This window comes from Melitaea cinxia, chromosome 10 (assembly GCF_905220565.1).
Source record: "Melitaea cinxia chromosome 10, ilMelCinx1.1, whole genome shotgun sequence".
NCBI classification, from domain to species: Eukaryota; Metazoa; Arthropoda; class Insecta; order Lepidoptera; family Nymphalidae; genus Melitaea; species Melitaea cinxia.
In genome coordinates, this window is record NC_059403.1 from 12,943,090 (window position 1) to 12,968,748 (window position 25,659).

The 25,659-nt window shown below is 30.4% G+C and overlaps 1 protein-coding gene across 1 annotated transcript; it reads left to right on the top strand.

Annotated features, from left to right (window-relative positions):
• The first annotated feature begins 5,078 nt into the window (after positions 1–5,078).
• Positions 5,079–25,241, top strand: LOC123657441. Its single transcript, XM_045592984.1, has 2 exons — positions 5,079–5,369; positions 24,798–25,241. The coding sequence occupies exons 1-2, from the start codon at positions 5,079–5,081 to the stop codon at positions 25,239–25,241; spliced, it is 735 nt and encodes a 244-aa protein (XP_045448940.1).
• The last annotated feature ends 418 nt before the right edge of the window (positions 25,242–25,659 follow it).

Below are 25,659 nucleotides of genomic sequence, written 5' to 3' on the forward strand. Positions count from 1 at the left end.
TAAAGTTGACATATTACTTATGTATGTTATTTGCATATACATATATATTTTATATGTCGAATGGTGGTATTAAAATATTTTAGCTATTTGTAGCTATTCTAAGTAAAAATATTTATTTGAATTATATTTCACAATAGAATTAAATTTAGCCTCTTGAATTTTTTAGTATATTTGTTTTTACGAAAGTGATTTTATCGCAGTTTCCTGGAAACGTTAAGAAATACTCGTATTTAACATTACAGAATTTTTATTACAAAGGTTAAATATTATAAGATCACAAAGAGAACAATTCTTTGAAAAATAAAAATGCCCTTTCCACCGTGATTGTTCCATTTATAACCGTCTTTAAGGAAGAAAACATGTCTTCGTCCCTAGGGAAGAAGGAAATTAACGTCTATTTCCTCAACGCGCAACATTTTCTTTAAATTACAAGTGTCGAGGCTTGTGGAGTTGTTTCACGGTTGTTACATTTAATCATTAAGATTTCTTCGACACCAGCTACAAAAACGGGTTGTGTCTTGACATTTAGATAAGAAATTATAAAAGATAAACTAATTTCTGTAAGATGCTTCAAGAAAATGAGGACGAAGTTATAATATTTGTATAGTAATTTCCCTTTAAGTATAACAAAGAACATTATTGTTAAGTTTAAATTATGACAAAACGCTGAGGTATTATTAAATTATAATCGCAAAATTATTGTACTAAACATCGAAGCCAAATAGGTATTCGACTTGTTTTTTTTCAATGTTCCAATTTTAAAAATTATCTTAAAGTCTATAAAAATAATAATAATTTAACTTGTTTGTGTTATTTTTTTGTGTAATAGCCACACAATATGAGGAAATTATAACCTTGTCGACTCACGGTGAGGTGCGGGTTCGATCCCCGCTGGAACGGCCGGTATTTTTGATACGATATTAAAAATGTTTGTAATATTTAACATTAATTGTATACCTAATGTACATAGAAAATTCATTCTTAAAAAAGTCTAATTCGTGTATAGTTTTTTAGAACTTTAAGTCATATTTACATATTTGACAACAAACATTTTCGCCATCATAGCACGTAGTAAAATAAATAATTGATTAATTAATTAATTGAGTGCGCCTTTAGAATCGAAATATATTTTTCGAACAGATATTTTAAGTGGAAACTTGATTGGAAAAAAATAAAAACTAAAAAAGAGCAATTACAATGAAACTACTTTTCGATTTCAATGTATCGATATATGCAAGGATTAATAAATTTTTTTTATTAAAAAGGTGTTTTGATGAGCGCTCTAAATCAATATTAAAGTCAAATTTTTCCTAACCCTGATCACGTAAAAGTAATTGGCGCATTTGAATGAAACTTTTTTTTTTATCACTAGCTCGGCAAACAAGCGTACGACTCACCTGATGGTAAGCGATTACCGTAGCTTATAGACGCCTGCAACACCAGAAGCATCGCAAGCGCGTTGCCGACCCAATCCCCAATCCCCCCAGGAGCTCTGGTCACCTTACTCACCAACTTGACATGACTTAAGTTCATATGAATTATATACGAGGTAGGAAACTGAATGATTTGTATCCCGTAATTTAGCATGGATGAACTGACTCTTTGAAGTGAGGAGAAAATAAAAAAAAATATGGTTATTTATAACTAATTATGTGTATTTCGAGTTTATTCATTGTTGTTGTTATTATTTTGTTATGAGAAGATATTTTAAAGATTGTCTTGTTAATATTTCAAGGATTTTGGTATATTAGTAGAGAAATTACAGACAATTAACCTTAATATTACATAAAAACTAAAACCAACAATAAATATAAAAATGCTTGATACCCAATAAATAACTTGAAACTCAAAATGTAGCTTTTTTATATCATAAGCTAGCGTGCATACTTTATCTTTTACGATTAATTAAAAGAATAGCAATTGAGAACATAATATATATATAATTAAGTCCGCAATTATAATAGACGTAAATATTAAAAAATTAACATTAAACACAAATTTAATAATAACGAATCCTGTAAGTATTAAATATTCGATAATATAATACATGTAATAATGTGTCAATATTATAAAATTAGTCGTGAGTACCTAAAAGATGGACTCTTTTGACACGAAGAACTTTTAGAAAGTTAGTGCCACCTAAAATCTCATATAATTTGTTTTAATATTTACCAAGTAAGCACTACATATATTTTTTATTTCATTTTCATCACAATTTTAATTGAAAAACGAGCTTAATAGTTGCTGTCGTAGCTAGTTGACAGAACTAGAGACTAGTATACATGCAGTATGCTCAGCGCTTTATTGTGTTATATCTTATTCAGTTCTACATATATGCCACATTCTATCAAATCTATTTTGTAGTTTATGTTTCGGAGGAATAGTACGCTATATTCAAACTCTGCATAATTGAAGTACTGCTACCATATCATCATATCACTATATTTCCGTCTCTCGTTATCAACTCCATATATACGTAGACATATTTAAGAGTTTATATAAATAATAAAAACTAATATTTTATAGAAATACTATCTTAATAAACATAACAAGGAAGTCTGCGAAGTCACTTTGTCGCTAAAAGTCATATTTTACAAGTTAAAAATAAACCGAATGTGGTAAGTGGTTGTTAAGTTGCTGTTGTGGGTACCCTACTCAATACAATCACATCAGCCAATCAAATTGACTACACGACAGCCTACGAGACAAATAATATCGTAGGCTGCACTGACATTTATAGTTCACAATTTTCGTGATTTTATTGTACGATTCTGAAACCTCGAAATAGAATTCTCATTCAACCAATCCATAATCAGGTGTAAATGCGTTTATTTATCATTTAATTTTAATGTTTATTTTATATTATGTACTTATATATTATGTTCTAATTCAAGAATGTACAGCAATCACAAAATAAAAATAATCATCGAAGCAAAAATAATATTGCTGCTCCAGTAGATTATACTTTATTCTCAGCTAATATAAAATCCTAACTTATTTATAATCAAGGTATAACACGACTAATTTGTAATTGAATACATAAACGATCGACTTAACTAGCGTTCCAAATTACCCTTTCAGCGATTTCATTTTTGGGTTCACCTTAATTATGGACTAATTTAGTGTCGTGCTATCTATCGGTAATTTATGTAACGCTTCCCAGTTATTATCGCTTTTAATGACTACGGTTTAATTCATTACTTTCATTTGATCGTATTATTTTTCTATATAGACTTAAATTCATATAGAGCTAGTTAATGCCCCTAGTTAGTTAGTTAGTTTCCCTTTTATAGCTGTTTGAACAAGATAAAAAAAATCGAAATAGTATAATAATTGTGTTTGCTGGCAAACGAAAAAAAAAACCGACTTCGATTACATCGACAAGTAATACAACGTATGTAGACTAAAAAAATATTCAAGTAAATAAGCATTATCAAAGTTTACTCCAAAAGTTGTAATCATATCTCGATGAAATTTAAATGTGACCACATGTATATTATAGTATATTTAGCGTGTATAGGATCCATCCAGCATTTAATAAAAAGCGATTATTTTAATAATGCAAACAGACAGTCCAATTTTATTTATTTGTATAGATGTATAGATTAATATTAAATTTAATTGCGTAATTAAGTTGTATTGTCGATAATTTTTCAACCATAATTCTATACGTCAAATATAAATAATTAATAAATATTATATAATTAAAAATAAACATTCGATTGCAAATTATAATATTATCATGTTTTGATTCATAAAATATTGCACCTTGTTATAAATATTGTACATATATAATATAGTTATTTTAGCTTGGGTTATCCAATATTTCGAGAAAACGCTCAAGATTTATATTAAGCACCAGGAAAAACAATTAAGTTATAAAGATCAACAAAATACAAACTTTTTGGTATTTAAATTTATTCGATAATTAAGCGTTATTTTGAATGAATCAATTTTAGTTATTCTGTAGAAATTGTATTAAGTTTTTGTTTTGCTGTACATTGTTTTTCCAAATTATCGTAATGGAAAACTTAGTACCAATTTGAGTAATAAAGGCTTTAGAATTCAATTTAATATATTTCAGGTCCAAGATGTTTATTCTCATAATTTACATAATTCACTTATATGAAAAATACATTAGAAAGAATAAATTTTTTGAATATATGTATAAGTTTTATATTATATCCTGCCGATCGTTACATAGCATTAATTAATTTGGCACAATATTAATATTTTTTTTATACTTTTCTGTACACCACAATAACATTATTAAACACTCGTCTTAAGATAGTTAAAGATTGTCTAGAACAATATGCGTATTTACGGCAAATTTAGCCATTTCTTTAAGTCCACCCAAATTATTTATGATTTTTCACTCCCACTAAAATATTTTTTATAATCACGTTGCTTATTGCGTTATGTTGTGTCACTCATATTTAGTTTAGGTGAAGTTGGTTGTCACGCAGTTAAGTTGTGTCAATTTATACGAGATTTCTTTGATACGTTATGTATGTATATGTTACGCTCAAAGATCGAAAACGCTCATTGAGCGGAAAAATAGCTCACAACGCGATGTGGTCACAGTAAAACATCCACATAGCGAAATTCGTGTTATGGCTCTAATGAAAACGCGCACGACGCGTTGTGGCAATCAAAGAAAGACCAAAGAGCGAAATTCGTGTCGTGGCTTACATGCTATTCGATCTCAACGCGTTGTGGCAATGAAGAAAAGCCATGACGCGTTCTGAGCATTCATTGTGTTAACCATATCACGACGGACAGGTTGTAACTTTTCGGTGTCGGCTCGGGTGCAAAGACGCATTGAAACCTCAGTTTTATTCATTTCTTTTCTGTTTATGAGAGTGAATTTTAATGTCAGCGCTAATTATGACGAATAAAAAAGAATTGTTTTACGATAAATTACGTGAGTTTGTGGAAACAAGCACTGATCGCAGTTTTATTATGACTACAGAAAAAGTAAAGGGAGCAAATGTAACTTGTAAGCTCTGTTTCAGAAAGAATAGCATAAACGTTGAAAGAGAATGTGCTAATTTGGTCTACAGGAACAGGCAAACAAAATGCTTTCATTGTCTAATTTGAAATTTCCCTGTGTTGAAATTGGTACTAACGTTTTAGTTCCTGAAGTTGATAGAGGACGTGCAGCACCCAGGAATGTTATATGTGTTGTTATGAGCATTAATCCATCAGGTCTCTACCAGTTAGGAAACAAGGAAAGTACACTCGACAGACTTTATGCACGTAATGAATTTACACTTTCTGAAACCAACTTTATTAACATTTGTGATGTGCCCTCAACTACATCGTTAACACTTCGCTCGGCATCTATGTTATCGTCTGGAAGTAAGGAAGCAAGTCGCTCCAAGAATATAAAATGCAACTCAAAATGCCACAGTAATAGTTCATGTAAAAATAAATAGCAATCAAATACTTATTTTTCATAATTATAGTTATTTCTAATATAGGTACATTGTTGTTGCTTATTGGTGATCAATACACATTTGTGTTAAATATTTTTATTTCTTGAAAGAATTTTAATTGTCATGAAAAAATTAAAACCCTTATCATTTTATGTGAATTATGAGTAATTTACAAATGATATGAATATTTTGTGTTCAGTGATTTATTACTTAATACATTGATTTTTTTAAATATAAAGTAATCTCAATAAATAATAAATATCGTTTCATTTTAATTTATATAATTATATACTTAATATATTTGATAATGAGAAACACGTTATGCCGTGATTTTATAAAATGAAAAATATTTCTTAAGGACATCTACCAAAACGTTTCCAGCCTAGGCCTAGTAGGATCTATATCGGAAAGTAGTGTGCATTGTAATCAAATAGTATTCCATACGCGTCATGGCTTTTCTTCATTGCCACAACGCGTTGAGATCAAATAGCATGTAAGCCACGACACGAATTTCGCTATTTGGTCTTTCTTTGATTGCCACAACGCGTCGTGCGCGTTTTCATTAGAGCCATAACACGAATTTCGCTATGTGGATGTTTTACTGTGACCACATCGCGTTGTGAGCTATTTTTCCGCTCAATGAGCGTTTTCGATCTTTGAGCGTAACATACACACCAAATCCAGTAAAATCCCGTCTCAAATTATATAATTTTTATAATTTTTCATATATTTCCTCAAACAAAATTTAAATGATTAGAACTTGAATTTAAATGTACATAATATAAGGACATCACATTCATATTTATTAAAAAATTACAGAATAAGATTTACTTTAATATTTTTACTTTGCTTAAAATTGCCTATTCAATTTGTTTTCAATCAACAAAACTCTAAGTTCAAGTCATAAATATTCAAACTTTAGATTTTCGTGAAATCGAATTACATATATTTACTATAATAATTCATTTTAATCAAAATATAAGGCCGACGTTACTATTTGCTAAATTGGTAGTAAGTTTGTTTGTTTACTAAATGGTAATTATACAGTAGTTAAACGTAAATTTTAAATTATTCATACTATGTTTTATTGAATTTGTACTTTAGTTTTATTGATATTTATTAAAATTTTGTTTACAGACTACTAGTAGAAATATTTTAAAAATTTAATTTAACACAAATTACTCTTACAAAGGATTAAGAGACATTTTTAAGATTACCTTAAGTTTTTTTAACAAAAAATATCGTTTAAATTAGTATACCAAATAAATATTAGTAAACAAGATGTTTGTATATTATTTATATTTACAATGTTTTTTTTTATTATTTGATTTTATCGGATTATCTGTGGCTTTTGTGAATTAAATACCTGGTCATAAATTATTTGAAAATAGAATATTTCGAATATGACAAGGGTTCGCTTCCTAACAATATTAATCTGTTGTTGAAACATCTGGATCATTCTTATGGTAGTCTCTCTCACGTATAGATTTCAAATTAAAGGAACATCTTTATCTCCTACAGTTTTTAATCTAATATTTTTACATTAGCGTTACAACACACATTAATTTAATACATTACAACGTAATCAACAGAAAAGGCTGATAACGCTTTTAAGAATTTCTTTGCATTGAGTACATTCATATACATATGAAAGGGCTAATCAAATCTACTGATTCTATTCCCAAAAGATCATTTTATGTGAGAAATTCTATTTGGAAACAAAATAGGCTTTAAAAAAACACGTTTAATACATAAAGGTGATGTAATAACGATGTATTTCAATTAATCTGAATAATACTAAAATTCAATACAGAATAACGAGGGATGTCAAGTACCTGCATACAAAATTGTGTGTCATGAATGATGAAATAAAAGCCTTCGTTAAAATGTTTTAGATGAATTTATGACTGCGAACATTTCGCACGTGATTTGAAAAAAAGTTTACAATGCTTTACACGTAAATGAAAGAGAGTGTGATGGTTTTGTAAACTGGAGCTATCTACTAAACTTTATTATGCTAACATTTCAGAAATATTTACCTTTACCTGTGTTTCTTACTTGAGTTTAACCTAAATAAGACCATTTCGTTTCGAGTAATGGAGTAAAAAGTAGCCGATATGTTAATCAGGTCGTCTAAAATCGGTAACGCTTTTACTTATCTACATTAGGTTCATTACAAACGATTGCTCGTAAACAATAATGGCGAAAACATGCTTCATACAAAATTCAATGTTTCTTAACTTACAATTTTTTAATTATTTATTTAAAAGTCTACCAAAAACTAAGGTATCAGAGAAGACAGAGAAGACATTGATGTAAAAGTATGGATGGCGTTCTTATTCCAAAACGAGATTTCTAGATTTCTAGCCTTATTTAACCTAACTAACACTCGAAAAGATGTCAGAATCTAGACCAGATACGTGTACAATTAAAAAAAAGGTAAAATGTTCACAAAATGAGTACAATATTAAGTATACAAATAAGAAATACCGATTTGAAAGGCAGATTTTGTCTAAAAAGCCGTTAAGTAACTAAGGACTAACATTTATTATTTTACACCAACCTACTATGACGTATGCGTGGTATATTAAGCTCTTACCCTTCTCCTATATAGAGAAAGGGACATATGCCCAGCAGTGGGGTGCGCCACGCTGAATTGCGTAAAATCTAGAAACAACTTAAGATATTGTCATCCGAAACCTCGAAAAAAAGTGAAAGAAAATAATAAGAAAGATATTAATCCAGTTAATATGTTTCTTATGTGGCGCGAACTTGGGGAGGCCTATGTCCAGCAGTGGACTGCGATAGGCTGAAGTGTGTAATCCAGTTAAAGTACCGATTAATATATAAATAATAAATAAGTATTAAACTAATATAACGGATAGTTATATTAGTCCAAAAACTTTTTGTTTAATAAATAAATGATTATCATGTATCGATAAGTAATTTTGGAAATCTTCTCAAACCAATCAAGGCGTAGTCGGTTGTAATATATGTATTATGTTAATTTGTGTATGTAGTACATAAAGGGAGGACGAGGAAGAGAAACACAAGGATGATTAATCATATTTCGCGACTGACAAGCACAACGAATTATGTAAATACGTAACCCTTATTACCATACAACCAATAGCGAAGGAATTGATTAGGATAGGACCTTGTAAATTGTACATTAATATGTAATCTTTGATAGCACAGAATATATAATTTGCTTCTTCTGTAATTTAGGTTCTTTATTTTTTTTTAATTGGTCATATTTCAAAACTCTATAAAATTACTCAGATTCGATTTTGATACATAATTAATATATTTAGATGTAAATGTTAGAGTTATTTTATTTATAAACGAATTTTGAATGTATAATAAACAGGATAATAAATGTTTTGTTTCAGTTAACTTTAATACAAAAAAGTTACGAAAATTCAACGACCGTTTACGTATCACTTAATATAATTATTTTTATCACAATAACATTACGAAATGCCTAACTCAACATTAATTTTGTCAAATCAAATAATACGGTTATTATACTTACGTTGAAACAGTAAATTCATATCCAACACAATTTCAAAAAAAAAAAAATGTTTCATATACTTTAAATTTTCAATTTTAGTTTCATACACATTATATCACTATAACAAAACTGTAATTAAATAAATACATTTCACATATACACATACACTTTCACGTACGTAAGTTGTCAGAATTCGTGTAACAGAAGGAGCAGCGTGCAAGCACGACGGCGCGCAGACGACTGACGCTGAGATGAATTTCAGAGAGTTCCAACGTGAGCTTTCGACGGAATACCGCCCGCCTAAGTGCGCAACGCTCGTAGCTAACACTATTATAAATATAACTTTATTATAATTAAACCATGACTCTACATCTGTTTATATTAAACCTCTTCATTCTATGATATGATAATATTGTGTCTATTATTAAATATCAGGAACTTAAAAAGATGGAAATGAATGTAGAAAGATCATCGCGGTAACGATTATTGAAAATACAATAAGTGTGTTTATTTAATGTCCTTATTTCTGAATGGTGTCTGTGAAAGTCTTGCGCTTTTTGTCAGTCGTGACATTTTTTTATACAATAAATAATGAAGAAATAAAACAATTTCATGTAAAAAACATCCCGATCATGACGCACACTCTCTTAAACATGATATGTCTGTGTTTATATAAGACATTATCTTAAACATGTGTCATTATTTTCTAATATATAAAAATTTCGCGTGACAGTGCTCTGTAACAGACAGAACTCCGAAATGGATTGACCGATTTCTATGAAATTTTGAAGTACTACTTTTTGCGAATGTTTGACTTGGGGACTAAATTGGTGGTAGTGCTTGAACGCGAAACGCTCTCAGTGTTACGAAAAGTGTGATCGGGCGAGGTGAATGGAAGTTGAGAGGGAGATATAAGTTAGATGGAGCTAAAGAAGTTTTACTTCAATTGTGTGGTCTAAAACACAGTCCTTTTTTTGTATATTTGGTAGATCTGAGAATGGATTGTGGGCTACTTTTTTACACCCTTAAGTGATAAGGATGGCCCTCAAATGATTTTATTACCATTTTTTTTTGTTTCATGTTGTAAATTTTGTTCAAAAATCAGAAATTACGATAAAACGCTTTTAAAAATTGCAGAATTACAGATGTGCTGTAAAATATAACATTGCGCACAGAATCTAATGCCAACTTAAATAGGGAACATAAACCATTGAGAAACGTCTGTATGTATAGTAAAAATTGTAACAGGAAAATGTCGAAGGAAAATTTAAGAAACTTAATTTGAGGGATCTTTCTGAGGGCAACAATTTATGATTTTTTTCTGTATTTGCTTAAGCATCAGTGAAATTTGATGCACAAGTATTTTTAAACATATTTTTATCCTCATGCAGATTCCACAATTGTGATTCTATAGTCGTAACTTTATAGTTGGTGCAGATTTAATTATGGTCCACCTTTGAAGTGGCATATTAACTACATTAACAATACCACAAATGAAGCTGTGAAAGACAGTTTAAATATTTGCCACTTTACATCAAGCTACAAGTACTCAACTTCAATTCAAAGAATCTTTGGAACTTACTAAAATATTTAATAAATCCACAAAAATTCAAATTTCAAAAATTCAAACCAAAAAGATTACTCATATCAAAGTTAGTGCCACCAACTTCATCATTACAGCCTATACAGTCCACTGCTGGACATAGGCCTCCACAAGTTCACGCCAAAAATAACGTGAACTCATGTGTTTTGCCCATAGTCACCACGCTGGGCAGGCGGGTTGGTGACCGCAGTACGGGCTTTGTCGCACCGAAGACGCTGCTGCCCGTCTTCGGCCTGTGTATTTCAAAGCCAGCAGTTGGATGGTTATCCCGCCATCGGTCGGCTTCTTAAGTTCCAAGGTGGTTGTGGAACCTTGTTATCCCTTAGTCGCCTCTTACGACACCCACGGGAAGAGAGGGGGTGGCTAAATTCTTTAGTGCCGTAGCCACACAGCACCAACTTAGATATGAGTAATCTTGCAATTTTACGCCAAATGTCGTAGAATATAGTAAAAAGATTTGATGAACCAAAAAAAAATGTGTTCTACGGTCGAACAGATGCCTAATAAAGAAAATTATATGAAGCCCAATTTACCACACTGCGCTACCGTGACTTGGTGAATATCTCCGGGTGATGGGTAATGCGTGTTTCTTTATGACTATCTGATGAATAAAATCAATTGAAATATCAAAGAATGTCTTAAATTAAACCCAATAAAACAAAAGATAGAATAAAAAATAAGATGCTCATCTCTTCAGCCAACATTTTAAATTACAAAATTCGTAAATGTATCTAGATAAGTTTTTGTTATGGTTTCTATTAAAATATACTTAAAAAAATAATTATAACAGGGTATTAAAAAATTGTCAAAAGTTATAACAATACAATATCAAACCGTACAACAAGTAATTTTTAAAGGAATTGTTTGTTTATAGTGATCATACATGTCTTTCAAACTTTCATTTTACTGATAGTAAGAATGGAATTTACGTTTCCAGATAGATAGCTCGTGACAGATGGGGATGGATGGACGGACGGACAGCGGGGACTTACAAATAGGATTCCTTTGGCCCTCCTTCCCATCCTTTGAAATAATACGTTTTTCTCCCACATACAACTATTTTACCCTACATACCAAATTCTATCTTGTAATTTTGAAAGGAAAAAAGAACTACCTACTTCCCATTTGCAACGTAAAGTAGAAAAATCAAACGTTTGCGTGGCAAAAAAGTCTTTAGTAATTCAGTCCATCCGTTAACCTTTTTGTGACTTAAGTACTAACTCGATGTTAGTGAGTTTGTGCAATTCGACAACACTTTAAACTAGCTTAGTAAACATTCAACGTGGTAAAAAGTTAGCAATTAAACAATGATACCATAATTTTTTCGTAAACAAAACCATACCTTCTACGATTAAACTTCAAATTTATATTATTAATTGAACTGAGTCAAAGCTTAAATCCTTTGACTTTTAGCATTATGAAACGAGAAAATGAATAACCGCGGTAAAGTTAACGTTTGGATAATACTAATATTATACACATATATGTTACAATTCACAACTTATGAACTAAATATTTACAGATAGGTACAAACCATGTTCGCGTGGAATGGTGCCAAGAATGGTGGCAGTATTTCCACGTTGAATCGCTATGCCGATTCTCTGGGCAAAAAATGCACCAGCCCTCTTGTCACCAGCGGAAGTAATAAGGCGAGGATTTATCTCTTTAAAAAAAAATTAGCACCGCTACTCCAAGGTCCAAGTATTTTGACTGTAAATGGCACAAATATGTAATTTGGTATTAGTGACGAATATTTGTATATAAAGAATTATGAAGTTTTCCAATTGCATAATCATCAAAAACGCTACGGGAACAGTTGAACTAAATTACAATAAAAAAATATACTGAACCAACTAATTTAAATAATCATAAACACTTCATAAAAAAATAATCAAATTGATTAATTCCAAACAGTATTTCATTTCCGTAACTATGAGTGATTCCACTAATCCTATTTACAAACAAACGTTCCCTTATTAATATTATGATGGAACAAAGTGTTGTAATATTGCTAATTCCATTTCCAGTATCCGATAGCCAATTTATTATATCGATGTAAATAGAACTCGTTACATTAATCCGCAGTTACCGGACGGATGACCGTTCGAATTAAAACACTTTTCATCGGCACATTACAACCGGAAATTAATTCTGTTCACACAATAACGTAATGGTTTCATTTCAAAAATGATGTTTTACTTCGTCACTGAATTTTTCATTTTTGAATGCCATTACACTTTGTTAACAGATAAGATCATTACGATTTTCAGTTAATTCATGTATGTAAATAGTTTAACAATAAAACGCGTCCATTTTTAACCGACTTAAAAAAAGGAGGAGGTTACTCAATTCGATCGTATATTTTAGGTAAGGTATATTCGGGGATAACTTCATTGCTTATGAACCGATTTTGACAAATCTTTTTTTGTTACAAAAGAGATATCCCAAGGGTGATACCATAATAAGGAAACCAGGATCTGATTATGGAATCCCAAAGAAATCGAGGGGAACTCTCGAAAACCGTAGTGACGACTAGTGCGTTTGTTAATTTTTATCATCTACTTACGTTGTATTACTTGTCCATGTAATTGAAGTCGGTTTTTTTTGGTCTGCGAGCAAACACAAATATTCACTTCCTACTGTTAGTCAACAACACGTATATATTTCATTAAATTTTATTCTTTATTCATTCACTTAATTTTAAATATACTTTTAAAGATTGTTGACTCACTTGACTTAAACCATTTTTAATAAATAACTTTACAAAAAAGGCGGAGGTATTCAATTCTACTTGATATTTTATATGTATTATCTCATAACTTTTTACTGTGTGTACCGATTTTAATAATTCTTTTTTTAATCTAGTTGGTACATGTCATGTGGTTCCATTTAAATTTGAGCGAAATCTGATAAATAATTTTTGAGTTATGCTTAATAATGGCTTTTCATTGACTACTTTTGTGACGTCGATGACGATATAATTTATTTATTTGTCATTTTAAATCAAAGTCAATTTATTTATTTGTTTAATTTATTTATTCTACTGACTAATACAATTATTTTTAATATAAATTTGTCATTAACATTAAATTATTGATTTGGTAAATTATCTCACTTATTACATATACATAACTAGTAATCAATCGAAGTAGGACTTGCAGTTAAAATCGAACCCAAAGCCATATGTTTGGTTACTTAGATATTCGATAATTACTACTATATGATAAAGATAATCCTTGATATCATTCACGTTTACATATGTATAGTCTATGAATTATAATTCAATATTTTACTGTCTATTCTTGATACAAAGACTATTTATACCGAAATGTTAGTATGTTTCTACATATTGTAAACCTGATATAAAACTAGAGATCAGTCAATACTCGAAACTAAATTAAGCTTTGATAATCACTGACATGCCAGGGTGATTCACCCTGTTACATCCCACTGCTGGTCAAAGGCCTTTAGCCCTGTGTAGGAAAAAGGCCAGAACTCGATCTATATATTAACTCTATAAGTAACGATAGCCATCAGGTGTTTATGGTAACAATTGGGACCGACGGCTTAACGTGCTCTTCTGAAAATTCTAAAAATTATTCAATAACGAATATCCAAATACATATCCCAAGTGGGAATTGAAACTCCAATCGCCGGTGTTAAAGCGCCGCGCACACACAACACCAGAGCAGTGAACGATACATTTTCAACAAAATGTCTGCTTAGGATTTTAATAAATGACATGATTGATATGTCAAGGTTTATTTTTTTTGTCTTGAACAAGTCTAGTTAAATGATGAACATTCCTGTTAAATTCTTATTTACGAAATAAAATTCATTAACATTTATAGGTAGGTATCACTTTTTTGTATTACCAAACATTTTTCGACTCGTATGGGTAGCAGGTTACCTCAGGTCAAAGGAATTTGAATAAAGAAATGTCAACATGCCTCCTTAAAAGCTGACGAAATAAATAACAAAAAATAACCTATTAAAAATAAACTTCTTATTACAAAAATGCACAAGAATTAATACGTACGTCTCCAGTTTCAAATATATAAATTCCTATCTAGTATGTAGTGGATCTATTTGACTATTGACTATATACGAGATTTAAAAATGAATCACTGATATTTTTATGTCATTTTGACAAATATAACTTATGGACTTACTAAAAAATTTAGTGGAAAAATGTGTGTGTGTCTGCTCTGACGCACGAGTTTACTCCTTCAGATCGACTGTCTAAATAAGCACATAAAAGGCTTACTAGTCTAAGAAAAATATTAATACCATACCAAATGGTAAATAAACGAAATAACGCCATCTACGCTTCTCGTAACGATTTCATCCGTTCAGTAGATTTTATTCCTCATATTTTTTTTACACCGAGGGCTTTATATGAAAATCTTTAAAAAAACCATTTTCTAAATCTACGGTAAACTAAGTGTAATCCAACAGAAGATACGAAAATTACACTAGTGTTGTGTCAGCACTCTGCTATACTAAGCTGGGAAGCAGTTTAGATTCGAATAAAGAACAAATAGGCAATGAAAGTGTATTTATAAACCATTACGCGCGTAAGCAGGTTTCAGGCAGCTCTTTCGTTGAGTTTCGCGATATTAACTGCGTGTGCATATTTGAAGACACTTCACCTACATTGCAAACGTTACAGCTCACACTTGAGCTACGGACGATATCTTCTTTTGTTAAAGTCCTCTCGCTTAAGCGATTTTTAATGAGCTGGCTTAATGAGCGCGGTCCGTATTTACGATACATTGGTATAATTCTGTTTGAGGGTGTCTGTTACATTTAAAGGTTGTAATTAGATTTTGGTTACGTAACTTAATCATTTTTTATTTATACTATATTTTCATTACTGGTTAAATTGAATAATCTAGTTTAATGAACCTACAATGAGGTTATAAAAATATATTCAGCCTTTCAAATATGTTTTATATACATGTTGGACTTTTTTAAGGTAATCCGACTAACCCTTGTATTTCAGGTAACAGTTGAATGATATTTTAAATGGAGTTTTTGTTTTATTAATTATGTAAAATATCAATATTATCTCTTATAATTAATAACACAACCAGAATCGAATCATATCAACCAGTTTCAAATTGCATTAAGTGTCCAATCAATGCGGTGCTAACAGGCTTTTATTATAGTTAAAAATGTTTTTTAAAAATTTCCTAGTAAAAGTGGTTAATATGTCAACAGAGCATAAATTCACTTTATCCTAAATTGCCAAAATGGTCGCATTTTAAAGGTTTTCTTCTGTTTAACGTCGCTGGTATAAATTTTGCGGCGTGTGGATGTCGACCCTTATCTAGTGTCCGACCGTAAGGGGCGTAGACACACATGCAGTGTAACGTAAATTTTGGTTTTATTGATTTAATTTTGAAGCAATGTGGTAAATAATGATATGTTATACGTTACATCGAGAGAGTGGTTCCTCTGATGGAAATTATCTCTGTATGTTTTATAATGAGGTATATCATCGTTACTTTCTCTAAGAAAAATAAATATGTCTTGTGTGTCTCTTGTTTCCTATTTAGTTTTAAAATATAATTTTGAAGTAAAACTTCTTTAGAATCTGTGTGATTTGAAACTGTATGAAACGAAAATTCGTCACGATAAAGAAACAAACATATAAATGTATAGAAGAGAATGAGACGCACACAGACATTTTTTATCGCAAAATCATAAAATAAAATATAAAAATAAAATTAAAAATATTGCATAACATTTTGATCGTAAGGGCGTTGCTGACCCAACTCCCGATTTCCCCCAGAAGCTCTGGCCACCTTACTCACCACAGGAACACAACACTGCTCGGATGAATTATTATTTAGCTGTGATCTTCTGTAAGGTTGAGGGATTATCCCAGTCGGACTGCTCCAATTTTGAGTAGGATATTTCCTGCTGTACCTTACCTCGGGTGTCTAATATTATTCCAAGAAAATCAAAAACTAAAGTAGTTATTTTAAGCACAGGCAACATAAGTAATTATGTTCATTAATGATACAAATTATTCATTTTTATAAAGTCGTAAAATTTCGTTTTACACCTTTGCATCATACGATACTCACACGAAATTACGTCTTTGTGACATGAGCAATATTACTTTGTCTTTGATATTCAAGCTCTTTGAAGAAACGCTACAAAAGTTCCCGGTACAAAAACTCTTTTAGCACAAAAATGTTTTCTAAAATAACGAGTTTGAAATATTTATATTTTAAAACAGCAAGTAAATTTCAATAGAAAATTAAAAAATAATACCTGCGAAAAATGTGCTTGAGTTTTCTGCAGACCATTCTGGTTGTAATAAGTCAATATGGCCACATCACAAGATCATAACGTGCAAGTAAACGACTCGTTGAAAGTGACCTAGTAAATCCAAACACGATACGTGGTTGTAGTTTTTCAAATCTCACCTACCTGGTTACAGCACCAGATTTACGATGATTGACTGACGACGCGTTGGCGCAACGGTCACAGCACTGGTTTGTGGCTGTTGCGCTAGCGGTTGCGGGTTTAATACAGATGTTTGCCGTGGTCTGGTGCTTGTGTATTGTGTGTGCTTCCAGACCTTCGACACAGGAATTAATCTGAATGAGAGCCGTTAAGTATAAGGCGTTTATTAATTTATTTATTCAGGTCATAAATATAACCTGCTTTGCCTGACCTTAATTACCTTCACAGAAATAAATAGAAAGTTAAAATGCATTTCCTCTATCGATCCTCAATTAATGAACTAGGAAAACTTAATTATTACTTTTCTTACCATCTTCTCAAGAAGTAAAACTATCTTTAAACACAACAGGCTTACGTCAATACATCCTGAATGGATGGCGAAAATAAATTATTTATATAATAAACAATATATTATAAAAAAAAATTAATTAAAAAAACGTATATATTATATCGAAAAAGTGTTTTTCAATAATTAAGGAGCACGGTAACCGCGAAAACAAAAGGTTGTAAACAATATTTATTAAACTAAGCACGTCTGGTCCGGCCCTAAAAGCCCATTTTGTTCCATACGTTCACCCTAATGAGTAAAAATATTAATAGCCCCGTTATTAATTACAATAGCGAGAGTAATTTATTACTTTACCAAAGCTTAATCGCTTACATGTAGAACAAGCTAGACTGTGTAATTTAGGACAAAAATGTAACACGCTAGTATATACTTTATTTTTAAATCCATAAGAGACATTTCTGTTTTAAGGAATGAGAATATGAGCTGAAAGTTTTATATTATAAGGGAGTTTTGTTTTTTTATAAGATCGATAATACAAAGATCGTTATGCTTTAATTCCGACTTAATCATTCTAACAAAAATCCAAAGCCTATTTTTGTCGTTAATTTGGCAAATACTTTATACGATAGTTGTATGCAATATTTTCAATAAATAAATAAAATACTGAGTAACAGAGAGATTCAGCGAGTGGTTTGAGGTGAACAATAGTAATTACTGCTTGTTTTTATAAAGCTAAATACGCTTAGAAGTTTCCAACGCGGATTGTCAAACGACGGAAATTGAAATCATCATTATTTTTCCTGAATATTTCAATTTTCTTTAATTTTCATTAAATTAGTATCTTCTACGAGTTTTAAGGAAACTTTGAAAAAATTTCCTAGAATAGGTTAAGTAATTCTCGAGTTTTGCGCTTAGTGACACATTTAGCGATTTATTGTAAATTAAACTCGTATAGATAAATATTAAGCTCTATAATATACTAAGATACATATGTTCACTTTGAAAGAAATATGGCTCTACTTTCTTTTTCTTTTTCCGTGAAAAAGACAAAGGTTTAATCAGCTCTACCGCGCTCACCTTACTATTCCTATAAGAATAAGGTTTAATGGTACGTTTTTACTATAATAAACGCGACAAACGCGTGACGTGTTCTTAAAAGCATGGTCAGAAGTTCTTTAAGAGCAAGCCCAAAATATAAAATAAAAATTAGTACCAACTAAATAGCTTTTCACAACATTTTAAATAGCCAATCGAGCGTCAGCTGTAATGGTGATACTTTTATCACCATTACACATGTCAGTTATCCAATTTTATTTTAACTCTAGTAATTATTATTATATTCACATATTCCTTTTTTTATGTAACTAGGTCAGTAAACAAGCGTACGATTCACCTGATGGTAAACAATAGGTTTGTAACAAAAGAAACATCGCCAGCGCATGGCCGACCCCATCCCCAATCTATCCCAAGAGCTCTGGTCACCTTACTCACCAGCAGGTACACACTACTGCTTGAAAACAGTATTATTTAGCTGTGGTCTTCTGTAAGGTCGAGGTACTTCCCCATTCGGGCTGCTCCATATTTTGAGCAGGAAATTTCCTGCTGTGCAATACCTCAGTTATTACAAAAAAAGTGTGCGTGTACACAAGTAAGAAGTTATACTTCATTGGCTAGCTAACTTCACGTTGCTAACTTCTTCTTCGTTGACTTATTTACTTCAGGGTGTCGGTTTTTAATAATAATAATAATTATTATTATTAAAAAAATTTAGTGAGTGTTTGCTTGTGCAACCTCTCATCATTTTTCCCTAATGCGCCAAAAGAAGTGTAGCTTCAAAGATACATTATTAAAAGAACCAGCGCCAACTCAAAATATCTTTTGCAATAATTACGACTAATTTCAGAATGCTCAAGCACGTCACAGAAACGTCAATAATCGTAAAAAAAAAAACTTTTAAATAATTAAAATAAATATTAATTCGAAATTATTATATACGCAAATGACATTATTATGTGCATGCACAATGTATAATAATGCACAATTTAAGCGTAGTTATATATCAAACTGTAACATAATATTAGGAATGGATTCTATTACCATGCGAGGCATATCTAATTCAGTTATTGTAAATAATATCCAATCCCGTTTTGATTATATAATAAACTGTCAGAGCAGTCAAATGATTGCTTTTGATGCTTAAATCAAATTTCGAAATCGACTTCCAAAAAAGGAGGAGGTTCTCAATTCAATTGTATTTTTCCAAATATATATTACTTCAGAACTTTTAACTGGTTGGACTAATTTCGATAAAAGAAAATAATAATAATCGAAAGGTGGTGCGTGTCATTTGGTTCCATTTAAATTTATTTAAGATCTAACAACTACTCTACGGGTTATATCTAATAATACGTTTATACTTGACTATTTTTTCGTCGACCTACGTTATAATATACCGCATAACTTTTTACTGGGTGTACCGATTTTGATGATTTTTAATTTAATAGAAAACTGATATTTATCATATGGTCACAATTTAATTTCATCGAGAACTGATCACAACTTATGGAGCAATCTTTGATAACGCGTATTCACTTGACTATTTTTTCGTCTACCTACGTTGTATTCGATGTAATTGAAATCGGTTTTTTTTTCATTTGCAAGCAAACACAACTATTTAATTACCTACAATAGTTGTATTTCTTTTAACTTACTATACAACTTTTTCTACACAATGTTAAGGAGGTCCTTTAACAGCGGTATATTATAGCATTGTAACATTTCATAACTTTTGTATTTAGATACACTTAACCAATTATTGTCGAATGTACGTCGTTTTGTGATACGTATCACAACTATTTCTTAATCTGTGATTTTTATTTATACTGTAATTGTTTACTGTAATTGGTTACTTACATCATGCAGTATGACTCATCTATATCTATATAAATAAATAAAATTGGAGTGTCTGTTTGTAATATTAAAATAACCGCTTTGTACGCAAACGAATGTGTTTCTTTTATAATAATGCAATGTCAATCTGCGTACAGTCTGGATCGAGCATAAATATACACTCGCTGGTAAATAAACGGGACACGACTTAAATAAATGAACAAGAGATATCATGCACTACTCATCATGCTCAGGAGGAACGGAAGACGGAGTGGTTCTAGATAATATAGTTGCGACTTTTAGGATATATGCCGGCGTTTATCTATGAATAGTCCAATAATCACGCCAAACACAAACTTTACTCAAGATTTTGACTAGACTTTTAGTGGCAGATAGCTGATGTAATAAGGAGTAACATATTGTTCTTTTGTTTTAGAAATTTTGTAACTCTGTGAACTGAACAATAATTATTTTTTTTCACGCGGACGAAGTCACGGGTACAGCTTCTAGTAAATTAATAAACATCAACATTTGATGTCAAATTGACAAAGAGGTACACAAACTATTTTGCTGTTTCGTTAACAGTCGTGTTCTCGTTCCCCGCTGATGTCAAATGTTTGTGTAGATCATAGAGAAGTTCGGGTCTGGAACTTTGTGTTTGTGTTGCATGTATTTCCGGTTCCCAATGTAGGATTTCGTACAAATGGGGCTAGTACCAGGGTGTACCGATTTAAATGATTTTTTTTTTAATTAAAAATCTTGTGCGTATCGTTTGATTTGATTTTAATTGGAACCATATCTGATTATTTCTAGTGTTATTCCTAATAATGAAAAATAAAAGTTTTCTTTTTTATATTTGAGAATTAACACAATTATTAATATATTTGGATGAAAAACCTTATAATAATTATGTAAGGTTTATATATTAATTATTAAATATTATAAGATATAATAATTATATACCTACCTTATGATAATTATTAATTTATAATTATAATAATAATTAATTTTGGTTACAATTTTAATATTGTTTGGTTGAATTTTAATATTGATTTTTATTTTAATTTTAATTTTAAGTTTGATATTTTATACTATAATTTCTTTGAAACTAACATAGTTTAAGAAAAAATGTAATTAACAAAAATATGGACTGATGTCGCAAATAAATAATAATTATTATTATTAATTGTAAAACAGACAAAATTAACTGAGGTAGTGCACAGCAGGACATTTTTTGCTCAAATAATGGAGCAGCTCGACTGGGGTAGTACCTCGACCTTACAGAAGACCACAGCTAAATAATACTCCTTTTAAGTAGTGTTATGATCCTTTTGGTAAGTAAGGTGACCAAGGCTCCTAGGGTGAATTGGTGATAGGGTCAGCAACGCTCTTGCGATGCTTTCTCATAGGTAAATGAAGCTTAAAAAAGTAATTGTATTTAATATGAAGCAACGATTCAAAACGTAAATTTAAGAGAATTATATTTTTTTATCTACAACTTTCAATACAAGTGATGTATTATCAGTGAACCACACAACATCACAAAGACCTTTCGCACAGAGTAGATTTACTATACAAACTTGGACACTCTTAAGTTGAACAAAAAGCGCCTCAATATCTCTCACTAAAGTAACTAACTTACTTATTATTAGGATAATATATTCAATTGTAACTTGCTCGCGATATGCACATGATATTAATATAAACAAAAATATTGAAAGAACTAAATTGTAAAGAAATTTTTTGCAAGTAGAAGTGGGCTAGTATTAAACTACGTGGTCACTGTAAAATACTTGTGATTGTGGAGCAATAAGTAAGGAAATTGTGCTTGCAAACATAAATAACCGACGTCAAGTACATGGATCAATAATACAACGTAGGTAGACGAAAACAATGTCAAGTACGCATTAGAACTAGCTCAAAAAGTACGTGTCAGATCCCGATTCAATTTCAATAGGACCAAGTGACAAACACCATCTTACAATTAAAAGACATAAATTGAAATCGGTACACCCAGTAAGAATATACGAGTATGAGGTAAAGATATATCATAACATAATCACATCTCTAATATATCTGAAATACAAATAAATATAATTTACATAACGAAAAAATAAATGCTAAGTAGCCTACATAATATTACACAAACCGTAACACAGCAGCATTCGCTCTGAGAATGTTCCATCAACATATTTTTGATGTCACCGAAGTATCATGTCGCCGTTCCTTGTATTAGTGCACTTGTTTTGTATATATTTTGATGTAATTGTAACAGAGTTGAATTTTAGGATATTTTAATTTATAAAACGCTAACCGTTCCCACAGATATTGTCCTACAAAAATAACATTTTTCAATTTTTTTTTTTTAGAATATTTTTCATATTTTTTTTTATCTATCGGAAACTTGTACTTAATGCTATAAAACTCTTAGAGAAATGATAAATGAAAGTTGTAGCGTAATAATGGGAATCATTTTGTACATACAGATTAATCTGTATGAACAACAAACTTTACTTTATAGTTTATTTGACATAAATATTCCATTGATTACTTTTTTATAATATATGCTAATTGAATGAAAAATTTACAAAAATAAAGAAGAGACAGTTTTGTTTTGAAAATTGAATCGGTGCACGTACAAAACAAACATTCCGAATGCATAGTTTTCCTGCGTGTATTGCATTCAGCAATAAAACTGCGCGAATGTTTGACACATTAAATTTTTAGAGCCTCGTAAAAATAAAAAAAATATATGTATATCGGGTTTATTTTTATTTGGCGCCGAGTTAAATGTTGAATATTCATACGCGGTTTGATGCACGACTACACAATTTCGTTGGTTGAAATAATATTTTATTAAAAGTTAATATTTTAACGTGACGTCATGAATTGGGTATGTCCGTGTTAGTATTTATAGACTGTTTTAACATGAGCCATCGAACAGTAAAAATTGCTGCTTTAAGCGATACATTTTAAAAGCGAGTTCGATAAATTTTGACGTTTAATACCTTTATATATGTTTGTGTGTATTGTATACGTAACTTTGTATCCACGTATGTAATAATATATATATATATATATATATATATATATATATATATATATATATATATATATATATATATATATATATATATATATATATATGTATATTTATGCAACCCAATTTTTGTACTGTATGACATAAGCTTGAAATAGACATACATTTTAATAGCACCCAAACACGTTCTAGGTGTTTTTATTAAATTCATATATGTATACATACGATTATTATCACTTCAACCTATCGCAGTCCACTGCTGGACATAGGCCTTCCCAAATTCGCTAAAAAAATTACATGAACTCATGTCTGTTGGTTAACAATATTTTTGAGTAACAAAATAAAACTTGTAAGTACAATGAAAATCACATGTAACTTATTTAATTTGAGTATTTAAACCAGATTTTTTTAAACTAAAATTTAATACATTATAAATCACTTCAAAACCCCCAACCGGATTGAAGGAAAATACCTTGGAAATTACAAATTTTACGATCTAATAACATTTGGCATCGTTCCCATACGATGTGGAGTTACGATGTGCTAGCCTGGTTTGGCTGAAAACCGAATTTGTTAATGCACTAATACGTTTTAAGTTACGTACATTTTTAAAGCAGCTACACTCCGATTTCAATCGAACGCTTAAGATATTATGTTCTCTCTCAAGGAAATACGTCGCTTGAGCCAAAATCATAGACCAGAATATTACTAATCAAAATAAATTCTAAGTGAAAAAGATCCGAATCATTTGTATCGCCTTAACTTCGTAATATGTTTATTATAATTGTAATTTATTCTCTATTTATGAAGTTGAAGAAATTAGGAAATCGCAGTACCTACCCAAAAGACATATTACAATATTTAACGAAAATTTAATAGTAATCACTTTAATGCTTCTAGCATCAAAAGCATCAAAACCCCTATAAAAACAAATATTATCAGTTTCTTTTCCTCTAAAGGGAAAAAGAGTTGCTTTGAATCGGCCGCGGCCCTTATTTCACGCACGACTATAACTACTGGTCCAAATTCTTGTAAGCAAATATGTCTAGCTTCAATAACGTAAATTTTTTGTATAATAATATTAAAAATTTTATACTTTATAAAATATACAAAAAAAAATTGTTTTGATTCAATTAACAGAAAAAACTAAAATAATTAAATAATACAAAGTATAAATACCAAATTCATTAATATACAACATAATTTACCTAGTAAAATAAGTTAATAAATAAATAAATAGGTAATATCAGAGTTATAACAATGAACCTAAAACTAAAAATCTTAAGAATAAACATATATACATAATATAATAACTAAAAAAATATTATTAAAAGCAGTCCCTTTAGGCAAGGTTCCGAAGATACTGGCAGCGTTCCCCCTTTGAATAGCTAGACTAATTCTTTGCCCGAAGTAGCTGCCAGCTCTTTCACACAAATTAGTTTATCATACACTAAAAAGTCTAAATTTTAATCATAAAATCCAGTAATTGATTAAAAAACAAATTAACAATTACAAAACTAAACAATTAAACCTTTGTATTTCAGAAAGTATATTTTCTTATCCTGGTTTTGAATTTTGGATACAACAGTGCAGTACGATTGCATAAACTCTTCCTATTTCTAGACGGATTTAAATCTGAACACGATTTAGAAGGATTCCTCCACGTAGGCAATGACTACGTAGTGTTTCTTAGAAAACCCAGTTCACATGCCAAGTTCCTGATATACGAACTTTATGAAGCAAATAACGTTAACGCTGATAGCAATAACCCAAGATTACTCGCAATATCAAAAGTACCTGTTACGTATATAAAAGATCAACTGAAGACTTTTAGGAGCGAGTTATATAAAGCTAAGTATGTTGATGATAATATCGTGCCTGGTACTCAAGTGAAGACGTTAAGAGAATGGCAGATAGATAGAACGTTGAACTTACAAAACAAAGGACTAGATGCTAAGAAACCTGTGCTGAGAGCTCTTATTGTGTGATATTTGCGAAATAATATCAAGTGGTATATTTTGTTTATTTCAATTCTTATTAGTCGCTTTCAATGTACTCGAGAGGAAAAATGTTTGTTTATTTTCTTAAATTAACCGTTCTGTTTTTTTGTCCTCTGAAGTAGTATTAATGTTACAATTCTTACTTATTATTTTGTGCAAAATGTAAACGGTTAAAAATATTGAATGCTTTATATTTAAGCACTCTACAAAAAGTAGTCTAATACTCAAAAACTTATTTCAATTAAAAATTAATAAACCTCTTTCTTTGTATACCTTAAGAAGTTAAAACGCTATTATTCTATAATCTTATTTTATAATTTTTTAAACGATGACAATTTTATTGTATTTGACGATCATTTAAACTTATATCTATACATATTATAACTGATTCTGCTTCACACATATA